The sequence below is a fragment of the Gambusia affinis genome, linkage group LG11 (assembly GCF_019740435.1).
Source record: "Gambusia affinis linkage group LG11, SWU_Gaff_1.0, whole genome shotgun sequence".
In the NCBI taxonomy this organism is placed as follows: domain Eukaryota; kingdom Metazoa; phylum Chordata; class Actinopteri; order Cyprinodontiformes; family Poeciliidae; genus Gambusia; species Gambusia affinis.
Window position 1 is genome coordinate 9,912,723 of NC_057878.1, and position 19,074 is coordinate 9,931,796.

Genomic DNA, 19,074 nt, shown 5'->3' on the forward strand with positions numbered 1-19,074 from the left:
CAAAGTTTAATTCACCACACAGAATGTATTTAAGGTGGATATATACTGTACCAAATCCTGTGTGGGCATGATTTAGCTGTGTAAAATTAGTAGCTAAGTTTGACTGCATAGAAAGAGCGAGAGTCACGCCTAGTTTGTTGGTACTCAGGGTGTGGCTCACTGTGCGCTAATGGTGAGAAGACGATGTTTCACAAAACCATTGAGTTTCATGGTTTCATGTAAAAGGCACGGCCATTACTGTTTGTCCAATTGTGAAACTGAACAAGGAGCAATACCAAGCAACCTTTAAAGTTTGCTGCTCTGCCAGTTGTGACCCCAGCTGTACCAGGCCAACACAAGGGTTATGTTTGTGCTCCGTAGCTGGCTGGAGAGGGAAATGCCAGCCTCACCCTGCTCCTTGCCCACAGAGGCTGCTGTGTCTCAGATAAGCACGCCACAATGATGTCCAACACTGTCGCAACCACAGCTGATTCCACTAATTAAACTGAGCGCAACTTTGTTTTTAGCGCTGCTGAGATTGACTTGGATGCCAGCAGAGTTTTATAAAGTGGAGAAAGAAAAAAAAAAAATCTGATTCATTTCTTATTTGTATGTTGAGACAGATGTTGAAAGAGTGAAAGATTTTCATTACTAAGGTATGTGGTTTTATTATTATTATTTTTTTTTTTTTGGAAGTAGCTCGCTTGTCTTTGTGATGTTGATGAAGCTGAGCAGGTTTGCTGGTATGTTGCTGTTTACTCTCAGTTTCATGCCATGTAAAAGGTTTCACCTGCATATATTCCTCATCACACAACTATAGAGCTTAACATGTCTTTTCACTTGTGTTACAGCACAAGCGAAAATAGGAAATCGGAAAGAGAATTTCCTTTGCTCTCTGTTAGGAAAGTCATTTGTCTAAAATTTGAATAGCAGCCCATGTTTCTTTACTTCCTTTTTTGCATTTTTGTTTAATTTGTGTGTTGGCACAACTCACGTTCACTCCTCATGAAAACGATTTAAAAGACTTGCAAAATGTTGATTATTCAGCTTTTTATGTCTGGTTTTTGATGTTCTCTGGTGTCTGTCCTCAGTAAAACCTTTTTTTCATGTCATTATGAATACGTCACAGATATTACCAGTAACATTAAAGCTTATCCATTATACATGTATGAATTTGAACAAATTTGTTGAAAAAAGAAAAACATCCAATAGCCCACCACTTTATTAGGTATTACAAATAAAGATTCAGCTAATTACATGGAAGCTGTTCAGTGAGTTTAGGCATCTAAGGATGGAGAAGATGACTTGCTGAAGTTCAAACCAAGCATGTAGTGTACCTAATAAAATGGAAAATGTTTTTTTGAGTTGTGCACTCTGTGCTGTTTTTTGTATCAGACTCCTGATGGGTATTTTTCCCAGTGATTTTGCTTCATCATATGAGAACTCAGCTGATTCTAACATCTATGTGCGAGTCCTGAGGCACCGAGGATTAAAAAAAAAAAAGAGATGTTTTTGTTTACTGCTCTGCTCAGCTGCTGCTATTCCCAATGCATGACCTTAAATCTATTTTTATTTCCAGGTATAATACTTTGTGTTTAAAATAAAAAAAAGCACAAGAAAGCGTTGTTTTATTCTTTCTTTGCCGTTTTATTTTTCTTTGCCTGTAAATTTGTGCAATGCCCAATTGGAAAAAAAAAAAAAAAGACCTCCACTTCAATTTTCACTTGTGGCAAATGACCGTGTTGGAAACTCCTCGTGTGAGATGACGCACGCTGGTCGGAAAGGGGATCTGTCGCCCATCCAGTGAAATGCCATAAGTGGTTGAAGGTTGCAGTGCTGTAATCACAGCAGTTTGACTCACTTAAGAGGAAAGAGATCCATGTAAATACACAACATCCACTTTTGTCATACAAACAAAGAGCTACATGCTCCATGGAGCAGCTTAGTCAGCTGTAAACTCAACGACTTGACTATATTTCTCTTTCCGACACAACACAGCTGTTTTGAGGAGGGAGAAAATGAACTTTACAGCCAACAGAGAAAGTTCCCAACGACCTGCCAACTTGCTAGAGAGACGACCTCACCAAGTGTTGCTGGCACAGACCCAGGATTTAGTCCAGGCAGCTGCTGTGATACTTAACTGCATTTGCCAGGTGGCAAAAAATACATTCTACATGAAAAGTCTTCATCCTCAAATGCAGATGAGTTAATATAGTTTCTCATAGTTTCATATATTAATAGTGGAGTTAAAGCAAAATAGTTTAACCACCTAAGCAGGTAGTTTTAAATGCATGTCTGCCGTGCTCACCTTTGGGCTCACAAACTTATTAGAATCTTTACTATAGTACAATAGAACGCTCAAAGAAAAATGCTGTCACGCCGGCGCAGATGTTGGCAGTAGTAGTGTTATGAAGGGAGAAATAAAACAAAAACAACACTGCTTCTTAACGACAAACTGATGTTTGCCCTGCTGCTCAGCTTGCTGCTGCAGGAAGCTAGAAAAGTAGCAGTTTTGACATGAATTATTGCTTTTTAAAAAAATAAGCAAATGGCATTTTTAAGGCTTCTGGATATCTACTCTATGCCAAATATTTATTAGTGCCTCTGCACATGTTGAGTTATTATTGGCTAATTGTAGGAACAAAGTTGAAGATTTGTTGGCCGGTGTGTTGAGTGCTACCAGGGTTCACCATCGGACTAGGTTAGTGAGAAACTTGTGAAATTGTCCCCACATTCATATAAAAATATTTTTGTCTGTACTTATAGCTGTGCTTTGTCAATAATTCTATGGTAAATAGTTGCACTTAGTTTCAGCAGAAATCCTTCTTGCAGTTTCCAAAAGATTTAAACGTACTGATGACACATAATGATAATAATAATAATAATAATAATAATAATAATAATAATAATAATAATAATAATAATAATAATAATAATAGTAAATGTGTTTGCATTCATATCTCACTTTGCTTTGGGTGCAGAAAACAGACTTTCAGTTATGTGATCTTTGTCTCCCATGTTGCCCTCTGCTCTGTTGTTGAGTGAGATTAAGGTGTGTTTGGGATTATTATCCCATGGTTACAGCACCTTGTTTGCTTTGAGAATTTGCTGGTGTTAAATTTTGTCCTTTCTATCCGTTTGACGATAAATAACTCTCGTGCCACTAGCTGTAACACGACACCTAAACACACTCTAGTGAAAATATTTTTTCCTAAATTCTGCTGCTTTTTCTCAGCACTTTCCTGCCAACATATTTTACCTGTTTACCAACTTGATTTATTTATTTATTTATTTTTTATTTTTACAATGAGGTGCAGATCGTTTATAGTTAGATTTTTGAAGGTGGGGCTGTCCCTTCGAATACTTTGTGTACTTTCTACTTTAAAGATCTTCAGCAGTGTTAGTGGGGCAGCAGAGGATTTATTTGTCTTAAATTCCTGTCAGCACTTATTTAAAAAAATGACTGTTGTTTTTCTTAAACTCAAACTTGTCACAACTAATTCTTGGTTGTGAAACAACGATGCAGACAACTGAGAAAGTCATATTCACAAATGTGAATTTTTTTAAATCTTAGTTATTAGGTTATAAAAGGAAGCCTTTTCAGCTCAGAAGTTGAATATGAAGCTGCCTGTTGTTGAAACACCTACTGTAAACATTACGGCGATGATTCCAAAAATATTAATAATCAGGAAGTATTTATTTATTTTTTGGCAGGGGTTGAATCATAATAGCAAGCATTTATCACTCGACATACTTGAGGGTGTTATTTGAATTTTACATTACTTTGTCATTATGGCCTCTAAGGCACATAGTCTGCTTATTAGCTATTATCAGCACAACTGCATTAAATCAGGAATGTGTTGGTCGCAGCAGAGATGGAAGCAAGGCTGTAAATCATTTCTCATTGTTGCATCTGTTGCTGCTGCTGATCACTCTTCAGTGATCAGCAGCAATACCGACCCATCTGTCACCTTAAGTGACAGGCAGACATGAAACGCACAAAGGTGAGAGTTATACAGGGCTTCCAGGATGACACTGTGGGTTTTGTTTTCGTCTCCACAGGAACTCAAATTTTTCCCTTTTAGGTGATTTACTGACAGTCAGGCCAGACTTCTGAGCCACGAAAAGAGAGAAAGAGCTCAGCTAATTCTTCAGAGAGTTCATTCTCCCACAGCAGGGCTGCGCTTTATATCATGTTACCATGTTTAGTTTTATTCCCATAAAAATGACAATCAAGAATCCCTCTCTAAAGTTAAACAAATGTTTCGAGTAGCTTATTGTTTGTTCTACATATTCGAAAGCTTAAAAAAAAGATCAGTTTCTGGTGTGCTTTGATGTTATTGATTTTTTTTTTCCATATCAGAAATGATGTTTGTTTTTCTCTCTGCCTCTGCGTGTTGTTGTACGGAGGGCTGACAGGAGGCAGGATTGTGCTCTCTGCTTCCAGCTCTTTCACTGCCCAGCTTACATAAAGCTCACAGTGATGCCCTCTGTTCTTTTATTGTCATTTGCAGTTTTACACAAACATCTCTCCTTTCTGCTCTTTTCCCACACAGGCATCAAGAGACAAACAGGAGGCTGCAAAATGTGAGTTGTCTTCTCATAAATCATCTTGTCAGTCTGTGAATTATTAGGTAATTATAAAAGGTAGAGCTTGATTTATTTCAGGTACGGTCCTGTCAGTGACAACATGAAATTATGGTTTCTAACGCATATCACTCCTCGTTCATTTCTTCTGTTATATTTGATATGTTTTACAAATGATAGAGAACACAGAATCACTGCTTGTTAATAAATAACTCTGTGAAAAATGCTGACCAATAGAGACAGAGTCTATTAATTAAATGGAGTGCCAAGTAAAACCGAATACTAACGCCAATGATCCTTCCTCTTACACGGTTAATTACATAAATACAAATAATTGCAATAGAATACAGTTTTTAAATGCAATTGTCATTTCCACAACAATAAGGTTCAACTGCCTCTTCTGCTGTGTAAAACACAGAAAAGCATTTCTAGTAATGCAAAGGTGCTGCCCATTTTACCTCACCGCACAAATCATACTAGAACAATCAACAAAGAAGGTTTATACTAGAACCATAACATGCCTGACAAGGGATAGATTGAAATGTAAGTAAATGGTAAACACTGTGTCTTATGGTACATAGTCTATATAAGATTAGATTAAACGGGCATGTGCCTAATAAGCATTTGATTTCTTCTGCTCTCTTTTGGATAAGTCATAGTTGTAGTTCTATTTTACATTTAGCACATTTTGCATTAAATATTACAACACATCATTAGGATGTTTTTGTTCACCTGCTTACTTTTCTATTTGGTAGCTAAAATTTTAGCTCTTATGTTCAAAATAACAGTTTCATTCATTCAAATAGTTGAAAGAACAAAAGGCAAAAGGAAGATATTTAAAAACCCATTTTTATCCACTGTTCTTGGACAAGTTAAGGTAGATGTGGACTGAACAGATTTTTGACCTCCAGTAAAGCTTTGACCTGAAGATAAGTGTTTTAGCTGATTCTCATTCTCTGTTTATCAGTGTTCAAAGTATTTTTCCTAGACTTCCTGACTCAATGCATGATTGATTATTTGTTTGTAGCAGTGGTAAGGAATCACTGCAAAAAAAACAAAACAACAACAACAATGTTTTTGTTACTATTTTGAAAGGCAAATAAATGAAATGATTAAAGAGCTGACTTTTTAAGTCATAAACAATTAGCTTGGTTAGCATTTACCAACTGTAAACAAAAGCATACTCCCTAAAGAGTGTTGATGCTGATTTCAATCTTCAAAAAATCTGCTAATATTTTTCAAATCTGCCAAACAGCATGACAGACAAATCCCTAAAGCTCAAAAGCATGAAAACAATCAACATTGGAGTATTTTGTTCATGCTAACAAGCTAACTTTGGTAAGGTTAACTTTGAGAATTCTTTCTTCAGTCACAACACCCACACTGAAGAGAGACTGTCTGCATGACCTGGAAGGGCTTAATGTTTACTGAAGGGAAAAAATATTTTATTCCTTTATTTCTGACAAAGCAGTTACTGTTCAGGCCCGGTCAAGCTGAAACTTTTGGTCACCAGCTGATTTTTTTTTTCTGCATCTGCAATTACAAGTTGCCAAAATAAATAAATAAACAATTGGAAATAATTTTATGCATGATTGGACAAGATATGAATGCTTATTGTTTACCAAAATCTCTGGTATGCATTTGTGTTCCACAATACAAAAGAAAATCCAAAACAAGAAGAAAATTCAAAGCAAAATTAAATAAAGTGCAGTATATTAATACGAAAAGACAGCTCAGCAGGAGGTCTGATTATCTAAAAAAGTAAAAATGTGCATATTTAACAACTGCAACGATTTCCCACATCCTATATAAACACAGATACGAGACAATAGTGGAAACACTATAAAGATGTGTTTCATGAATCTGTTTTGATGGATGTTTGTCAAAATGTTTTGAGCTAAGTTGCAAAATCTCCCTATGTCAATTTTGTCTATGTGTATTTTGAATTTGTCCTCAAATGTCACAGAAGACCTCACTTGGGGTTTAATCTTACACGTCACTGAGAATCCCATTAAATGTAGGAGGCTGTTGATGTGTACTTATTTGTTGGAGAAACTGTATACTTAGCTGTATGGCTTTATGATGTGCTGTTTTCTAAATGAGCCTAGAAATCAGACCAGAACAATCACCTACCTTAGCACAGCATAAATCAATCACCACTAGGGGGTGAAAGTGGTGCAATTGCTTGATAAATATTCATCTATGGAAAAAAAATAAGAGACCATTGCACTGAATCCCATTGAAAACCTCATGGTCATAACGCCAAATATTAATTTCTGAACACTCCCGAGTTAAAACTTTAGTATTGTTGTTTCTAAATGAATATGAACTGGTTTTCTTTGCATCATTTGAAGTCTGAAAGTATTTGACAATTTCCCATTCTCTACAAATAAATACAAAATTTTTACTTGGAATTTCAGAGACATGTTGTCAGTAGTTCGTAGAGCAAAAGAACAATGTTCATCTTACTCAAACATTTACCTGTAAAAAGTAAAATTGGAGAAACTGATCGTTTTAAGTGGTCTCTTAATTTTTTTCCAGAGCGGTATATTCTCTGATGGCAATTAAATTTTGCTTTCTGCCATTTTTTATTTACTGTCTTTTTTTTTTTTTTTTTTTGTCTCCAGGTTTTAATCACCATTTACTGGCTGGGTAGGAGAGCTCAGAGTGATCGTTTCTATGATGGACCTTACCTAAATTTCAAGGCCTTCGAGGGATTATTAGGCACTGCACTATACAAGGTGAATTCCTTTTTGAAGGTGTAATTATACCTCTGGGCTCTATGACCTGTTTAAAGCTTTGTTGTCAGCGTATATTGAAATCCTCTTTTACAGTCACTGCTCAGTACATTTGTGTATCCTCCCTGGTATGTGGACTATGCGTGAGGACGGCCACAGACGGCCCGAGGGGGCCGCGCTCTGGTGGGCGGTGAAACCAGCATTGGGTTAAGTCATAAGTGACCTGATCCCTTGACTCAGCTATTTTCGTCGTGTTTACAACGCGGCACGCATAGTTCACATGTTAAAATAGCCACTTCTTTTCCTGAGAGAGGCATTCCATCCCTCCCGTTCTGCCTGTGCCAGTGTTGAACTTGGCACCTTGTGTTTCGCGTGGATTTATAGCTTGTGTGCTGAGCCCTCTGTAATCCAGTTCACTCCAGGGATTTTTGGTAATAGGAGTTAGTCAGGGCACATTTTGTACATTTAGCCACATTAATCCGAGTTCAGTGGCTCTCGAGGTTTGCCTGGGTTTAATTTGTCGACCTGTATTGTCTGGCAGGATTCGGAGGATTACAGATCAGAAAACCGTCTTTCTCTTGAAATCGTCTGACACGTTTTGGCTTGTTTGGTGCCCTCGTGTTTAAAGAGGCTTTTATGTGTTTGTGTGCGGTGACGTTCTCGTCTTGTAGTAAACACAGTCATTAAGGGTGTGGGGATGAAGTTTGTTTTGACAGAGATGGCAGGGAGGAAGAAATAATGATGCTTTTCGATGTAGATTTCCCCATCCGTCACCCATTATAACTCATTGTATGTTTACAGTAACCAAGTCAACCCAGACTTTAAGATCTACCTGGGAGATCTCGCACACCTCCGCCCCTTTACACACACAAAGGAGCTAAATATTAGAAGTGGCCCAGTGTCATGTAGATGTGTTACTGACTGTGTGTTTAGGCATAAAAAAGGTATTAAGCACCCACATTATATCTGTCTGTTTGCATACAGTCATTTTTGGTTTAAGTACTTCTGAAGCTTTTAATTCGTGTTGATGTTTCTTCTTTTCCTTTTTTAGCTTGATATTTTACCACTCTTTCTATTTAATGAAGAGTTAATTTAAAGCAGATGGTTTCCTGCCACTGACTGGGCTATTAAACAGGGTACATTAGTTTTCAGGGGCTTTAGGTTAGCTCTTTGGGAAGAGAAGGTTAGTGTTAGCCTGCTTTAGTAGTTCAAGCCAGTTTAAATGTCGATTTGCGGTCGTTTATGTCATTGAGTCCATACAGATCAAGCTTTGTCTTCTTTAGCCACGAACCCTTTGTCCATGAGGACAACTGCCAATTTTAGTTGAGTTGGAACTTGAGTTGATAGCAGAGGCTTCGTTCTCATTCAGTACCCTTTCGGTCAACGGCAAAACTTAACGTTAGTCCTCTTTATCTGTTCCGACAACAATTTTGATGTATGTTTGGTGTCATAGTCCTATTTGAAGTCCACATTGTTACCAAGTTTTTGTTGTCTGGATGTTGATTTGATTTGAGATTGCAGATGTTAGCCAAAGGCCAAATACCTAACTTTGAAACGTCTACCTACTAAACTCCACAATACACTTAGATTGTCTGTACTGGAAGCCTCTTGAATGGTTCAAAATTTTAATCAGATGAACCAGGGTTCCCGATGGACTGTAACAGAGAAGCTAAATATTATAACTGGCACCCTATTATCATCAAATGTGTGACTGACTCAGTGTGTTTATGTATGTATGAAAGGCTCTGCAGGAATCAAACAGTCAGAAGGGCTCCAGCGTTCGAGACAGTGGTTTTGGAGACAGTTGGTACTCTGAGCGAGAGGAGATCTATTCTCTGAGAGGAGGTGGAGGCGGAGGAGGAGGACACAGGAGGGACGACTCGTTGGACAGTTTGGACTCGCTGGGCTCGAGACCCCACAGCATCTCATCTGACGCCACTCTGAAAGGCAGCAGTGAGGGTACAGTAGATGATTTAAACCACTTTCCCTTACCTTTGTGTCGTTCGTCCACTAAATTGACTGGATTTTGCTTTTTAAATCTGACTTTCACTCTAAATAGTCGAGGTAATCACTGAGTCTCTAGATCCATACCTCCCAAACTGTGGTCCAAATACCACTTGTGGTACTCTGACCGTGAACTATTTATAAGTTAAATAGTACTAGCATAGAGTGAATACACCCCAAACAGACGAAAATATGGTGTGACGGGGTGTGCTCCGGTGGCGTAGAGGTTAGCGCGCCCCACGTTTGGAGGCCTTCAGTCTTCGACGCAGCCGTCGCGGGTTCGATTCCCAGACCCGACGACATTTGTCGCATGTCTTCCCCCTCTCCTTCCTCCTTTCCTGTCAGCCTACTATGATAAAAGGGACACTAAAGCCCACAAAAAGGACCCCCTGGTGGGGGAAAAATAAAAAATAAAAATATGGTGTGACCACAGTGCTTTGTGCACTTTGATATTTGTTTCAAAAAAGCAGTTCTCACAGAGGAAGTGCAGTTGAGAATATTTAAAAATAAAAACTCCAAGAAAATGAACCACAAACAAGTGCTGGTGTCTACTTGTCTTGTGTCTTTTGTTCCTCTGGATGAAACCAGTAACTGTTGTTCTCATTGACCGTTCATTGGCTAGTTACTGCAGAACTTTGAACTGCCTTGTTGCTGAAACTGTGCTATATAAATAAAATTACCCTGCCTTGTCTTTCCTTAGTGTTCACAATAAACTGCAATGCATCCTTCTGCAATGTTTCCATTCAAGCACTAAAGAAAAATCTTGGGACATAGAGGTTTTTTATTTTGTTTTGTTTGTTCATTAAGAAATAAGCTACCAAAAGTAAAAACTGAAGCAGCTTGAACAATTATCGGCCATGTTGGATTTTTAGGTTGAATTGGTTTACCTATTACCAAAATCTGTCTTTGACTGTTTCAATTCTCACTTCAGAGGGCATTTCTTCTTTATTTCTTTATTTGTGTTTGTTTGCTTCGCTCTTCCTTTCTTACTCTTTCTCTCTCTTTTTTTGTTGTTTCTCTCTTTCTTGCTTGCTGCAGCTCTTGTACTGTTTTTAAAAGGTTTGGATTACATACAACTTGGAACTCCCCTTATTTCGTGAGGTAATATTTATTTTCTTAAAAGCAAAAGAACCCCTGGTCTAGACCTTCTTATCTTGTGTGTTTGCCACAATATTTCAAATCCATTTCATCTGTCTGAACATTCAAATATTTGTGAACTGGGAAGACCCACTGTCTTGGAAAGCTGGCTCCCATTTGTGAAAACAAACGTCTATTGCCATCTAGTGGTAGGCTTGTGAAAGTTTTTTTAAATTTTTATTGTAGAATATCAAAGTAATAAACTTTGACACGGATTCTCTGGTAATGGACGTTTGTGCTACCCAGCAGTTCTTTTGTGTAACTGGGGACAGTGAGACATTCCACAGCCGTCCACAGCAGCTTGTAAATGAAAAGGCCTCTGTTCCCCACCCTGCACCCCTCAGTTACTCCTCCAAAGTCACTCCAAAACACACACACAAACCTCACTCTTTTCTACATCCTGGCTTTGTTTGTCTCCTTCTCTTTTCCCTCCTTCTGTCTCGCACCGGTTCTTGATCCCGTCCTGGTTCTCGGTCCAGGTTGTTGCAGCGACACCGAGGCAGACTCCATCTTCAGGATGGCTGACAACAAGAACAGCCTCAGCTACCGCAGGTCACTAGTCATCACGCCTAAAGCCAGCGCCCAGTTTAACCAGTTCCTGCCCACTAAAGACAAGCAGTCGGGCTACGTGCCGGCTCCGCTGAGGAAGAAACGGGCTGAGCGCAACGAGGACAGCCGGCGTAGCTGGGCCAGCTCCAGCTTTGCAGAAGATGAAGCCACACTCACCAGGTACATTATTTATCCACTTAAAGGTGCTGTTCCTTATTTAGTTCATGTTGGTGAAATATTTGGCTTGTTTAGTTGCCAAAAGTTCACAAGAGTGTTAGCATGGTTGCATGTGTTTTTAATTTTTATGCTGTGGGATGGCGATCCTAGTCATGAAAGGATTTCCGCTCCTGGTTATGGCGGCAGCCATGTCCCCCAGAGCGCCTTACCATCAGCTCATCCCCGCTGGGAATACGGCTCAGAGAGCGGAAGTGACTCGGACCCAGACCGACCGGACCCCGATCTCGTCCTGGACGATCTGGCAAGCAGACGATTCCACAGTCCCTCCCCTGCTCCTCCCACCAACTTTGCCGTGCCTGTCAGCCCCTCAGCAAGGGGACAAGGGGGTTGGGGTAAAGGCGGCCCCTGGCCTAAGGTTACTGTTTCCCCCACTCAGCCAAACGTGACCTGCGACAGGTCAGAGAACGTGAAGATGCAGTGTGGATGTGCCTGTGTGATGAGAGATAAAACCCAGTGCTCCTCTTCCTCTCAGTTTGCATGGTTTATTGCAGCCATGAGCAACATCTTTACCCAACGTATTCTGCCTCTAACACGGCTTCAAACACTTTAGTTTGATGGATTTTTTTGAGTGATTGACAGATTCAAGCTGCAGTAAAACCATGTTTGTTCCTCCTAAAAAAGATTTTGGGCTTTGAGTTGGAATTTGATTTTTTTTTTTTTGCTGTTTTTTTTTTGGCATAGGGCCTAAAATTGGTTTCTCAGTTTGCCTTGAGCTTGCTTGGGTTTCCTAATCCTTACATCATTTGGTTTGAGGCTGCTGTGCTTTTTTTTGCGTGACTTTTGTGAGCTTGGTTCCTGCAACGAGTGATTTTTTTAATTTGGCACTTGTGGTTGGCTGTCTCCTTTGAGCAGCAGAAGCAGGAAAACGCAGTCCCTCGACCGCAGCTACGTGAGGGTGGACCACCGGCGGGGCGTGTGCTCTGACAGCCTGTTCAGGTATATGTGCGATGATTCTGAAGAGGACGATGATGATGAGGTGGGCTATGCCGATCCTGTCCAGGACGATCTCTATGCCCGTAAGATAGGCACCAAACCTCAGCGGGCGAGCAGCGTATCTTATAACAAGTTCTTACCAAAGTTCTGGACGCCCGAAGAAGACATTCATATACAGAAGATCAAACTGGGCTCTCAGAGGAGGCCCTGGTACAAGGAGATGCAAGGCTTCAGGTGCGTGAGGGGGTGACGGTGTGTGTGGCATTACTGGGGACCAAAATGCAACAGGGAATAGTAACATGTTAGCTACACCTCAGCTTACCCAATGCTTTGCAAGAGTATTCATACTTCTTGAACTTTTTCCACCTTCTGTCTATACAACCGTAAACTTTTAGTTTGTGTGTGCTTGGGTTTACGTTTGGCCCACTTTACTCTGACACACCTAAATAAAATCTAATTAAACCACCTAATCAGTACACAGCAGGGGTGTCAAACTCATTTCGAACTTTGGGACATATCAAGATCGTGAAGCTCCTCAAAGAGCTGGGAGTGATGGACTGTAAAAACAGATAAAAACTGTTTTGATTTGACTGATGAAATAATATCACAAATGACTGTGGACCTGATGGGCCGCAGTCATTGAGTTTGACACATATACCATTGAGTAGCATTGGTGCAGGACCCCGAAGTGCAACATCTGTGTTCCTCTCCTTCTAACTGTAGCACACACCAATAAAAACACCATCTCCACAGTGAATGATGGTGGTGGTAATATCATGGTGTGGGATGGGATAAAAAGTGATAAAGTTCAAGGGGTATGAAGACTTCAGCAAGGTGTAAGTCATATTGCTGTTTGTTTTCTTCTTGCTTAGTTTTCTCTTACTAACTGCATGCTAATACAAAATAATTCTTATTTATTTAACACATTTCTTTGCAGTACAACTTCCCGACTCCTATGAGTCCTACTTTTATCCTGTGATTGGACGCCCTCTGCTCTGTTCTAATCTCCTCTGTCCCTCTCTCTTCCTGCTCTTCTCGGCTGTAGCCGTCAGAGGTCCGGCTCTTCGTCCGACGACTCAGAGGGCGGCATTGGTCCTTGGTTCTCTTCTGCTCCCCCTTCTTCTGCAACCTCCCCCTCCCACTCCCACAAACACGAGACCCCAGCTCAAACCACCCTTGTTGTCAGGAAAAGGTCGATACAGCTGCACGACTGTGACGATGCGAGTTCGCTTTAAAGCATCGCATTTTAAAGGAACACTACTCCATATGGGGCTGGATTGATTTAAGCTGCTTTCTAATCGACTAATAGTTGAGCTGCTGGGGTTGCATTAACAAGCTCTAACAAGGAGTTTGCTTCCCTTTTTTTGGAAGTAGGCTGAGTTATAGTTGTATTTTAAATTTATTATAGCTTCTACCCAGTTTTGCAATCAACTTGCATTGGTATTATTTCGCAGTTGTGTACATTTCCTAGTAAAAACCTCTTTTGATCAGCATCTGTTTGAGTCAAATGTCCCCTTTCCACCTTTTCCTGCACCTCGATCCAGGTCCCATGCATGCGCTCATCATCTTTCTATCCTTTTCTCTCCTTCTGCTCACCCTGCAGTCCTCATGTCCAAGCACACCCTCCCCCACAACTCCCCAAGATAGAGCCCCCTCTTTTAGAGATCCCTCCTCTGATGTTTGCCCCCGTGGACCCCACCTCAGGTCCCAGACTGGTCAAATGTGAGAAGTGGCCGCTTCTGGGGCGCGAAGACCCCAGAGAGCCACCGGACCCCATTGACTATGAAAGCATTGACCCGGACCTGGAGAACGATGACATGTTCGCCAGGCGGACCCTGTCGTTTCAGTCCAACGCGGACTTGGCCGCGTTCAAGACTCGGCTCCCCGCCAAGCGCAGACTCCACTCGTCTGAGCCGCAGCTCAATATAGTCACACGGCAACACCTTCACGGAGACGCAGAGGAAGATGATTTTCCAGACATTGAGCAGGACGATGTTGTTTATCGCAGGGAGAAAACTCAGAGGCAGCGAGCACTTTCAGGGGCCCCAGACAACTACGCCCCCATGCACGTCCCGGAGCCCTGGGCCCTGCCAGCTGATCTCAAAGCCAGACTCCTCTGCGCCCCCTGCCCTCTGACTCAGGAAGCGACCGCAGCTGAGCAGGATAAAGCTGAGAATGAGCTCCAGCCAGAAAAGGATGACATGCTGGTTCGGAAGCTGCGAGATTGTTCCGATTATAGTCAGCCGAGAGGCCCGTTGGCCGGTCGCATGACTCCCTCCGTACCTTCCTCCTGTAGCGAAGGCGACCTGCAGAGGTGGCAGGCAATCAGAGAAGCCTCTCAGCTAAGATACAAGAGGAAGCTTTTGTTGGAGAGACTAGTGGCTCTGAAGGTGTAGAAGCAGATTGATGTAAAACTTCTGATCTGTGTACCATTTACTACCCCTGTGTCAGATGATACATGAGTTTTGATGGATGTGGAATCAGTCGGAGGTTGAACTTTTATCCAGTCGTGTTCTTGTTTAAAATGAAAAGCTGCTTCTTTTATTTCACTGGGTCACTTTACAACATGTTGCTACAAGCCACATAGAAGGAGATATAATGACATTTGCTGTATAAAATGTATTTAGTTCTTGGCATGGGCTGATATCACGTTGTCACTGTTTGGTGACTTTGAGTGAAAATGCAGTCTGACGGTATTTGTACAAGAAAGTTGAAACGAAAAGACACAAAATAATCTAACTGGTTAAATTCCACCATGTTATTGCTGTAGTAATTAATATTGGTCATAATCCAATAATATGCTCTTGCATTTTTCTTTTGACACACTGACTTAAGCAAAAATACAGTAATGTATACCAACTACATTTAGCTAATTTTTTTTTCAAGTTAATAGTAATTTGTGCTTATTGCCCAGAATTGTATGCGTGTTTGTCGTTATAGAGTAGCAGGAATGGATCTAACTTATATCAGCTGTTTAATTAGTTTGGCAATCAGCTCATAGGGAATAATGCAGTATTTTTCCAATAATGTAAGAAAGGTTTAGGTCTTTCAGGATAACAACATTTTGTCAATAATTCAGTTGATTAAGTTATTACTTTATTGTTGTAGTTCCAAGAAACACAGGGCTTTTTATGCATTATATGACTATCCACTGCAGTGATTACATTTAAAATGAGTTTTTAATTCTGAACCAAAGAGGTGAAAACGTTTTGGTTTTTTTTGTTAATGGCAATATAGCAGTTTATTATTGGATATTAAAGACTTTATCACATTATTGAAAAGGTATTTGTGTTACTAGCTTTATTATATTTGGAATGGCAAAAATTATCACTTTTTTTGCTGATAATATGTTTTTGACAGTAAGCTGCTCATAGCTTACCTGTAGTTTTAGAATATCATGAGAGACTGACTTTGTGGCTTTTGGGGTTGAAAATATTTACACTGACAGATGCATCTTGTTAGCGCAGTCCTCTTTCAGCCAGCTGACCAGCAGTGTGGAGTAATGGCATCTTGTTAAAAGGGTTTTAAACCAAAGCAATGATATGATGGAATATTTTTTAAAATATTTGTCTCCCTTGTCCATGAGTAGTTTCAATTTTGTTTCCTCTTATTTTTAGAATTAATACTTTATTATTTGAAGAGGGTTACGGTTCAGAGGTGCATGTTGTTTTCCTTCAGCGTGAACTCCCCGGTTGTGCAATGAACATACTGCTCCTGCGTGTGGGTGTGAACAAAAACCCCAAACTTCTTGACCGGAAAGGATTTCATGAGCAAACTGGTCCCATATATTTTCATCTTTAGTTTGTTTTCTTGAAAGTCTGAATTTGCCTGTAAATTGTAAATCTATATATTTCTGCTTAATAAAATAAAAGAAACGACTACATGACTTTGCTTTGGAGCCAGTTGAATTTATCCCCAAACCATGAATCTGACCCGAGTTCAGTGCCGCCTCTTCAGCTGAAAAGATCTTCACGCCAACATGCGAAACTCGCATTGCAGCAGCAAGACAGGGCAGACACTAAATACAGCACCCCCGACTGCAACACGTCAGGCAGTTTAATGTGCGCCAACATTTATTGGCGGGTGGAGAAATTCCCCACGGCTCTGAAAGTACATGCGACATGCACGCTCTTTTGGTGAGCAGGACTCAAAGGTTTTCACCACAGGCTGGGCACACAATGCAACCATTTAAGCTGAGTCAAGCCCATCTGGATTTACTTTGCAGCCATGCGTGAAGTTACGTTTGCATCATGGAGTCTGTTGAGAGGATGTGTTGCTTAGAGGGAAATCCAAACACACCTCTATTAAGTAAAAAGCTCCATACAGTAGAGTCAATTTTGGTTCTTGTATGAATGGAGCTTAGGAAGCTTTCTCCACTCCACTAAAGCCTTTTAAAATGAAGGAAATTATCTGAGATTATAGCTTGTGATTAAATATTCCATAGAGCGCTGCACAAACAACACTGGTTAGCCTGTTTTTTTGTTTTGTTTTCTCAGCAGAATGAGGGTTCATCTATTTAACATACAGAAAAAGCAATCCATTGCAATAGAAAACTTTCATAGCAGACTTGACAGATAAGTAATATGTTTTACCCGGTGTTCCCATGCCTCCCTTTTTTAATGCTTCCCTGGGCAACTGCCCATATAATTCATACTGTCAAGTCAGCTATTTCACTCTTTACCTTCTGCGGGCAGGCAGCTGCAAATTTTAGACTTTTGCGAGCGGATTCATGTTTGTGTCTGGTTTAAATACAAATGAGTTTTAATAAGAGTCTCCACCTGGCCTCGAGCTCTTGACCCAAGTACTGTCAGTCTCACTGTGGGGGAAAAAAAAAAAACCAACCTACAGAAATGTGACTTTTGTTGTGTGTGATTCTCTCTGGTTCCCCCAGACAGCAGCAAACGCAAGAAAGTTCTGATGGGTGAGTTGACGTGGGCGCCCAGAAATGTGGCATGTTTTGGATTTGCTCGGACCTCTCTCCAGTCGCACCCTGCCTTTTGATCTGCTGTTCTCACTGTTGTTTGCTGCTAACTTTTTACGTTTATATTAAACACCGGGGCAAGTCCAGGGTGGGGATGAGAGGCTGCAGAAAGCTCTTTCTTAAAATTAAATAATAAAAAAAAACTGCAGTGTGACCATTATGACTGGTTAGAGGTCTGAAATCTTTGTATGACATCTTTGAAGGGAGTTTTTTTTTGTCAACTGTGAGCCTTTGGAGACTTTTTCTTTTGTTGCATGATGGTGGGGATGACAGTCGTAAAGTTTATTAACCCACTAATTTTTTTATAACCTGTTTTATTTTTTCCTGGCTGGTCTTCGTGGTGTGCATACTAACTCCTTAACATGAAAGTCTAACATGATTTCCAGTATTTGCAGATATGGCTGTATGGTAAGAGACGATGCATGCGTAAAATATTTTTAATTGAAACTTATGAAGTAAGTTTTTTGGGGGGTTTTTTGGACATTAGCAATGCAAAAGAGGTGACTCGTTTTTTTAACAATTTCCTCCACTTTTTTTGTCCCTCAGGAGCAAATCGACAAGCGACATCCAGGTGGACCCCTCAATCATCCGGCAGAATCGCTTCGAAGAGCTTCAGAAGTACCGCGAACAGATTAAAGAGAGTGAGGATAAGTGGCAAGATGTGAGTATATTTGATATGAGTATCTTGCACATTATCTGTGCCTTGCAAAAGTTTTCCACATTCTTTGTCACATTACAACCATGCTTCTGTGTAACCATTTATTTTTATATTTCCAATTTGCACAATTTAATCGTCAATGGAAAGTAGTTTCACTTTAGCTGTATTTGATTATATGAGTTCCCTGGGCAACTGGTTGCACTGGACTTTACTTAGGGTTATCCAAGTGAAAGGGATTTAAAACTGATGTACGGTGAACTTCAGATTTTTTTTTTCTTTTAAATCATTTTCATCCCACTCCCCCAATTACTAGCTTCAATAAAATACGCTGAAGCTAGTAATTATAATGTGACAGAATTTGAAAAGGGCACTGTCTAGTACATGCCTACGGCCATCTTTCCCATAAGTTTTCTGCATAATCAAGACAGAGAAGAAAGATGTTTGCTTCTGGCAGAGATAATGCTGAAGTGAAAGACGAGCACATGATCTGTGAGATTAGACTCGCAGCTGTCGGCTGAAATCAGAGCCGTTTGGATTGAAGTCAGAGAGACAGGAACTGGTTGGTGCGGTGCTGCCCTCTGGCTAATGACTGTTCTCATCGGCAAATGTCCATGCTGGCAAGAACAACTCCAACAACAGATTCAATATGAAATCGTTATGATGTAATAATGATGGGGAGGTTGCGACATAGACAATTACTTCAGTTTGACAAAAGAACAAAGTTTTCTTGAAAGTGATGACAAACGGCAATTATGTACCTGTTTTGTCACTTACTTAATGAGTAATAAAATGCCTATTACATGATAGATGTCCTTCGGTACTCACTGTTGTACCTGCCTGCTGTCTAATTGATGTCACAGCGAAGTAATGGAGTCCTGAAGCAGCATTTAGGTCACACAGTCCCCAAACCACAGGGGAAGTGAGTCGGGAGGAGCTTCAGGCTCACAAATAGAACACCTTCAAATGCAGCTCTGTTTCTTTTTTTTCTTTCTTCCCCAACTTCTCCATCACACCCCTAGCTGTCCACGACAGCCTGTCGCTTTAATCCAAACCCAAGCTTTAATGTGCTAAAGATGCAACGCATTAGGTGAACTTGGATATCTTTTCTCCGCAGGACCTGAGCAAATGGAAAAACCGGCGCCGGAGCGTGAACTCTGATATAGTGAAGAAGAAGGAGGAGCGGGAGAAGATAGAGCAGACCACGTACGGCAGCGACGGCAGGTCCAAGACCTTCAAGGAGATCCAAGAGGAGAGGTGAGCAAAAAGGAGAA

The 19,074-nt window shown here is 40.5% G+C and overlaps 2 protein-coding genes across 13 annotated transcripts in view; both read left to right on the top strand.

Moving 5' to 3' along the window:
* lmo7a (LIM domain 7a) overlaps nucleotides 1–19,074 on the top strand; it is a 60,303-nt gene that overhangs the window by 25,087 nt on the left and 16,142 nt on the right. For 10 of the 12 annotated variants that reach the window (XM_044132639.1, XM_044132637.1, XM_044132638.1 and 7 more), the window contains exons 5-11: nucleotides 4,536–4,566; nucleotides 7,194–7,307; nucleotides 9,047–9,263; nucleotides 10,925–11,174; nucleotides 17,056–17,085; nucleotides 17,692–17,806; nucleotides 18,918–19,057. In XM_044132639.1, the coding sequence (XP_043988574.1) occupies nucleotides 4,536–4,566; nucleotides 7,194–7,307; nucleotides 9,047–9,263; nucleotides 10,925–11,174; nucleotides 17,056–17,085; nucleotides 17,692–17,806; nucleotides 18,918–19,057 (897 nt within the window). Of the gene's footprint in view, nucleotides 1–4,535; nucleotides 4,567–7,193; nucleotides 7,308–9,046; nucleotides 9,264–10,346; nucleotides 10,410–10,924; nucleotides 11,175–17,055; nucleotides 17,086–17,691; nucleotides 17,807–18,917; nucleotides 19,058–19,074 lie in introns of those variants that run through there. The other 2 variants (XM_044132630.1, XM_044132640.1) reach the window with 2 other exon arrangements.
* On the top strand, nucleotides 11,783–17,046 carry LOC122840333 (LIM domain only protein 7-like). The gene is made up of 3 exons (XM_044132641.1): nucleotides 11,783–12,398; nucleotides 13,210–13,356; nucleotides 13,768–17,046. The coding sequence occupies exons 1-3, from the start codon at nucleotides 12,172–12,174 to the stop codon at nucleotides 14,558–14,560; spliced, it is 1,167 nt and encodes a 388-aa protein (XP_043988576.1). The 5' UTR covers nucleotides 11,783–12,171; the 3' UTR covers nucleotides 14,561–17,046.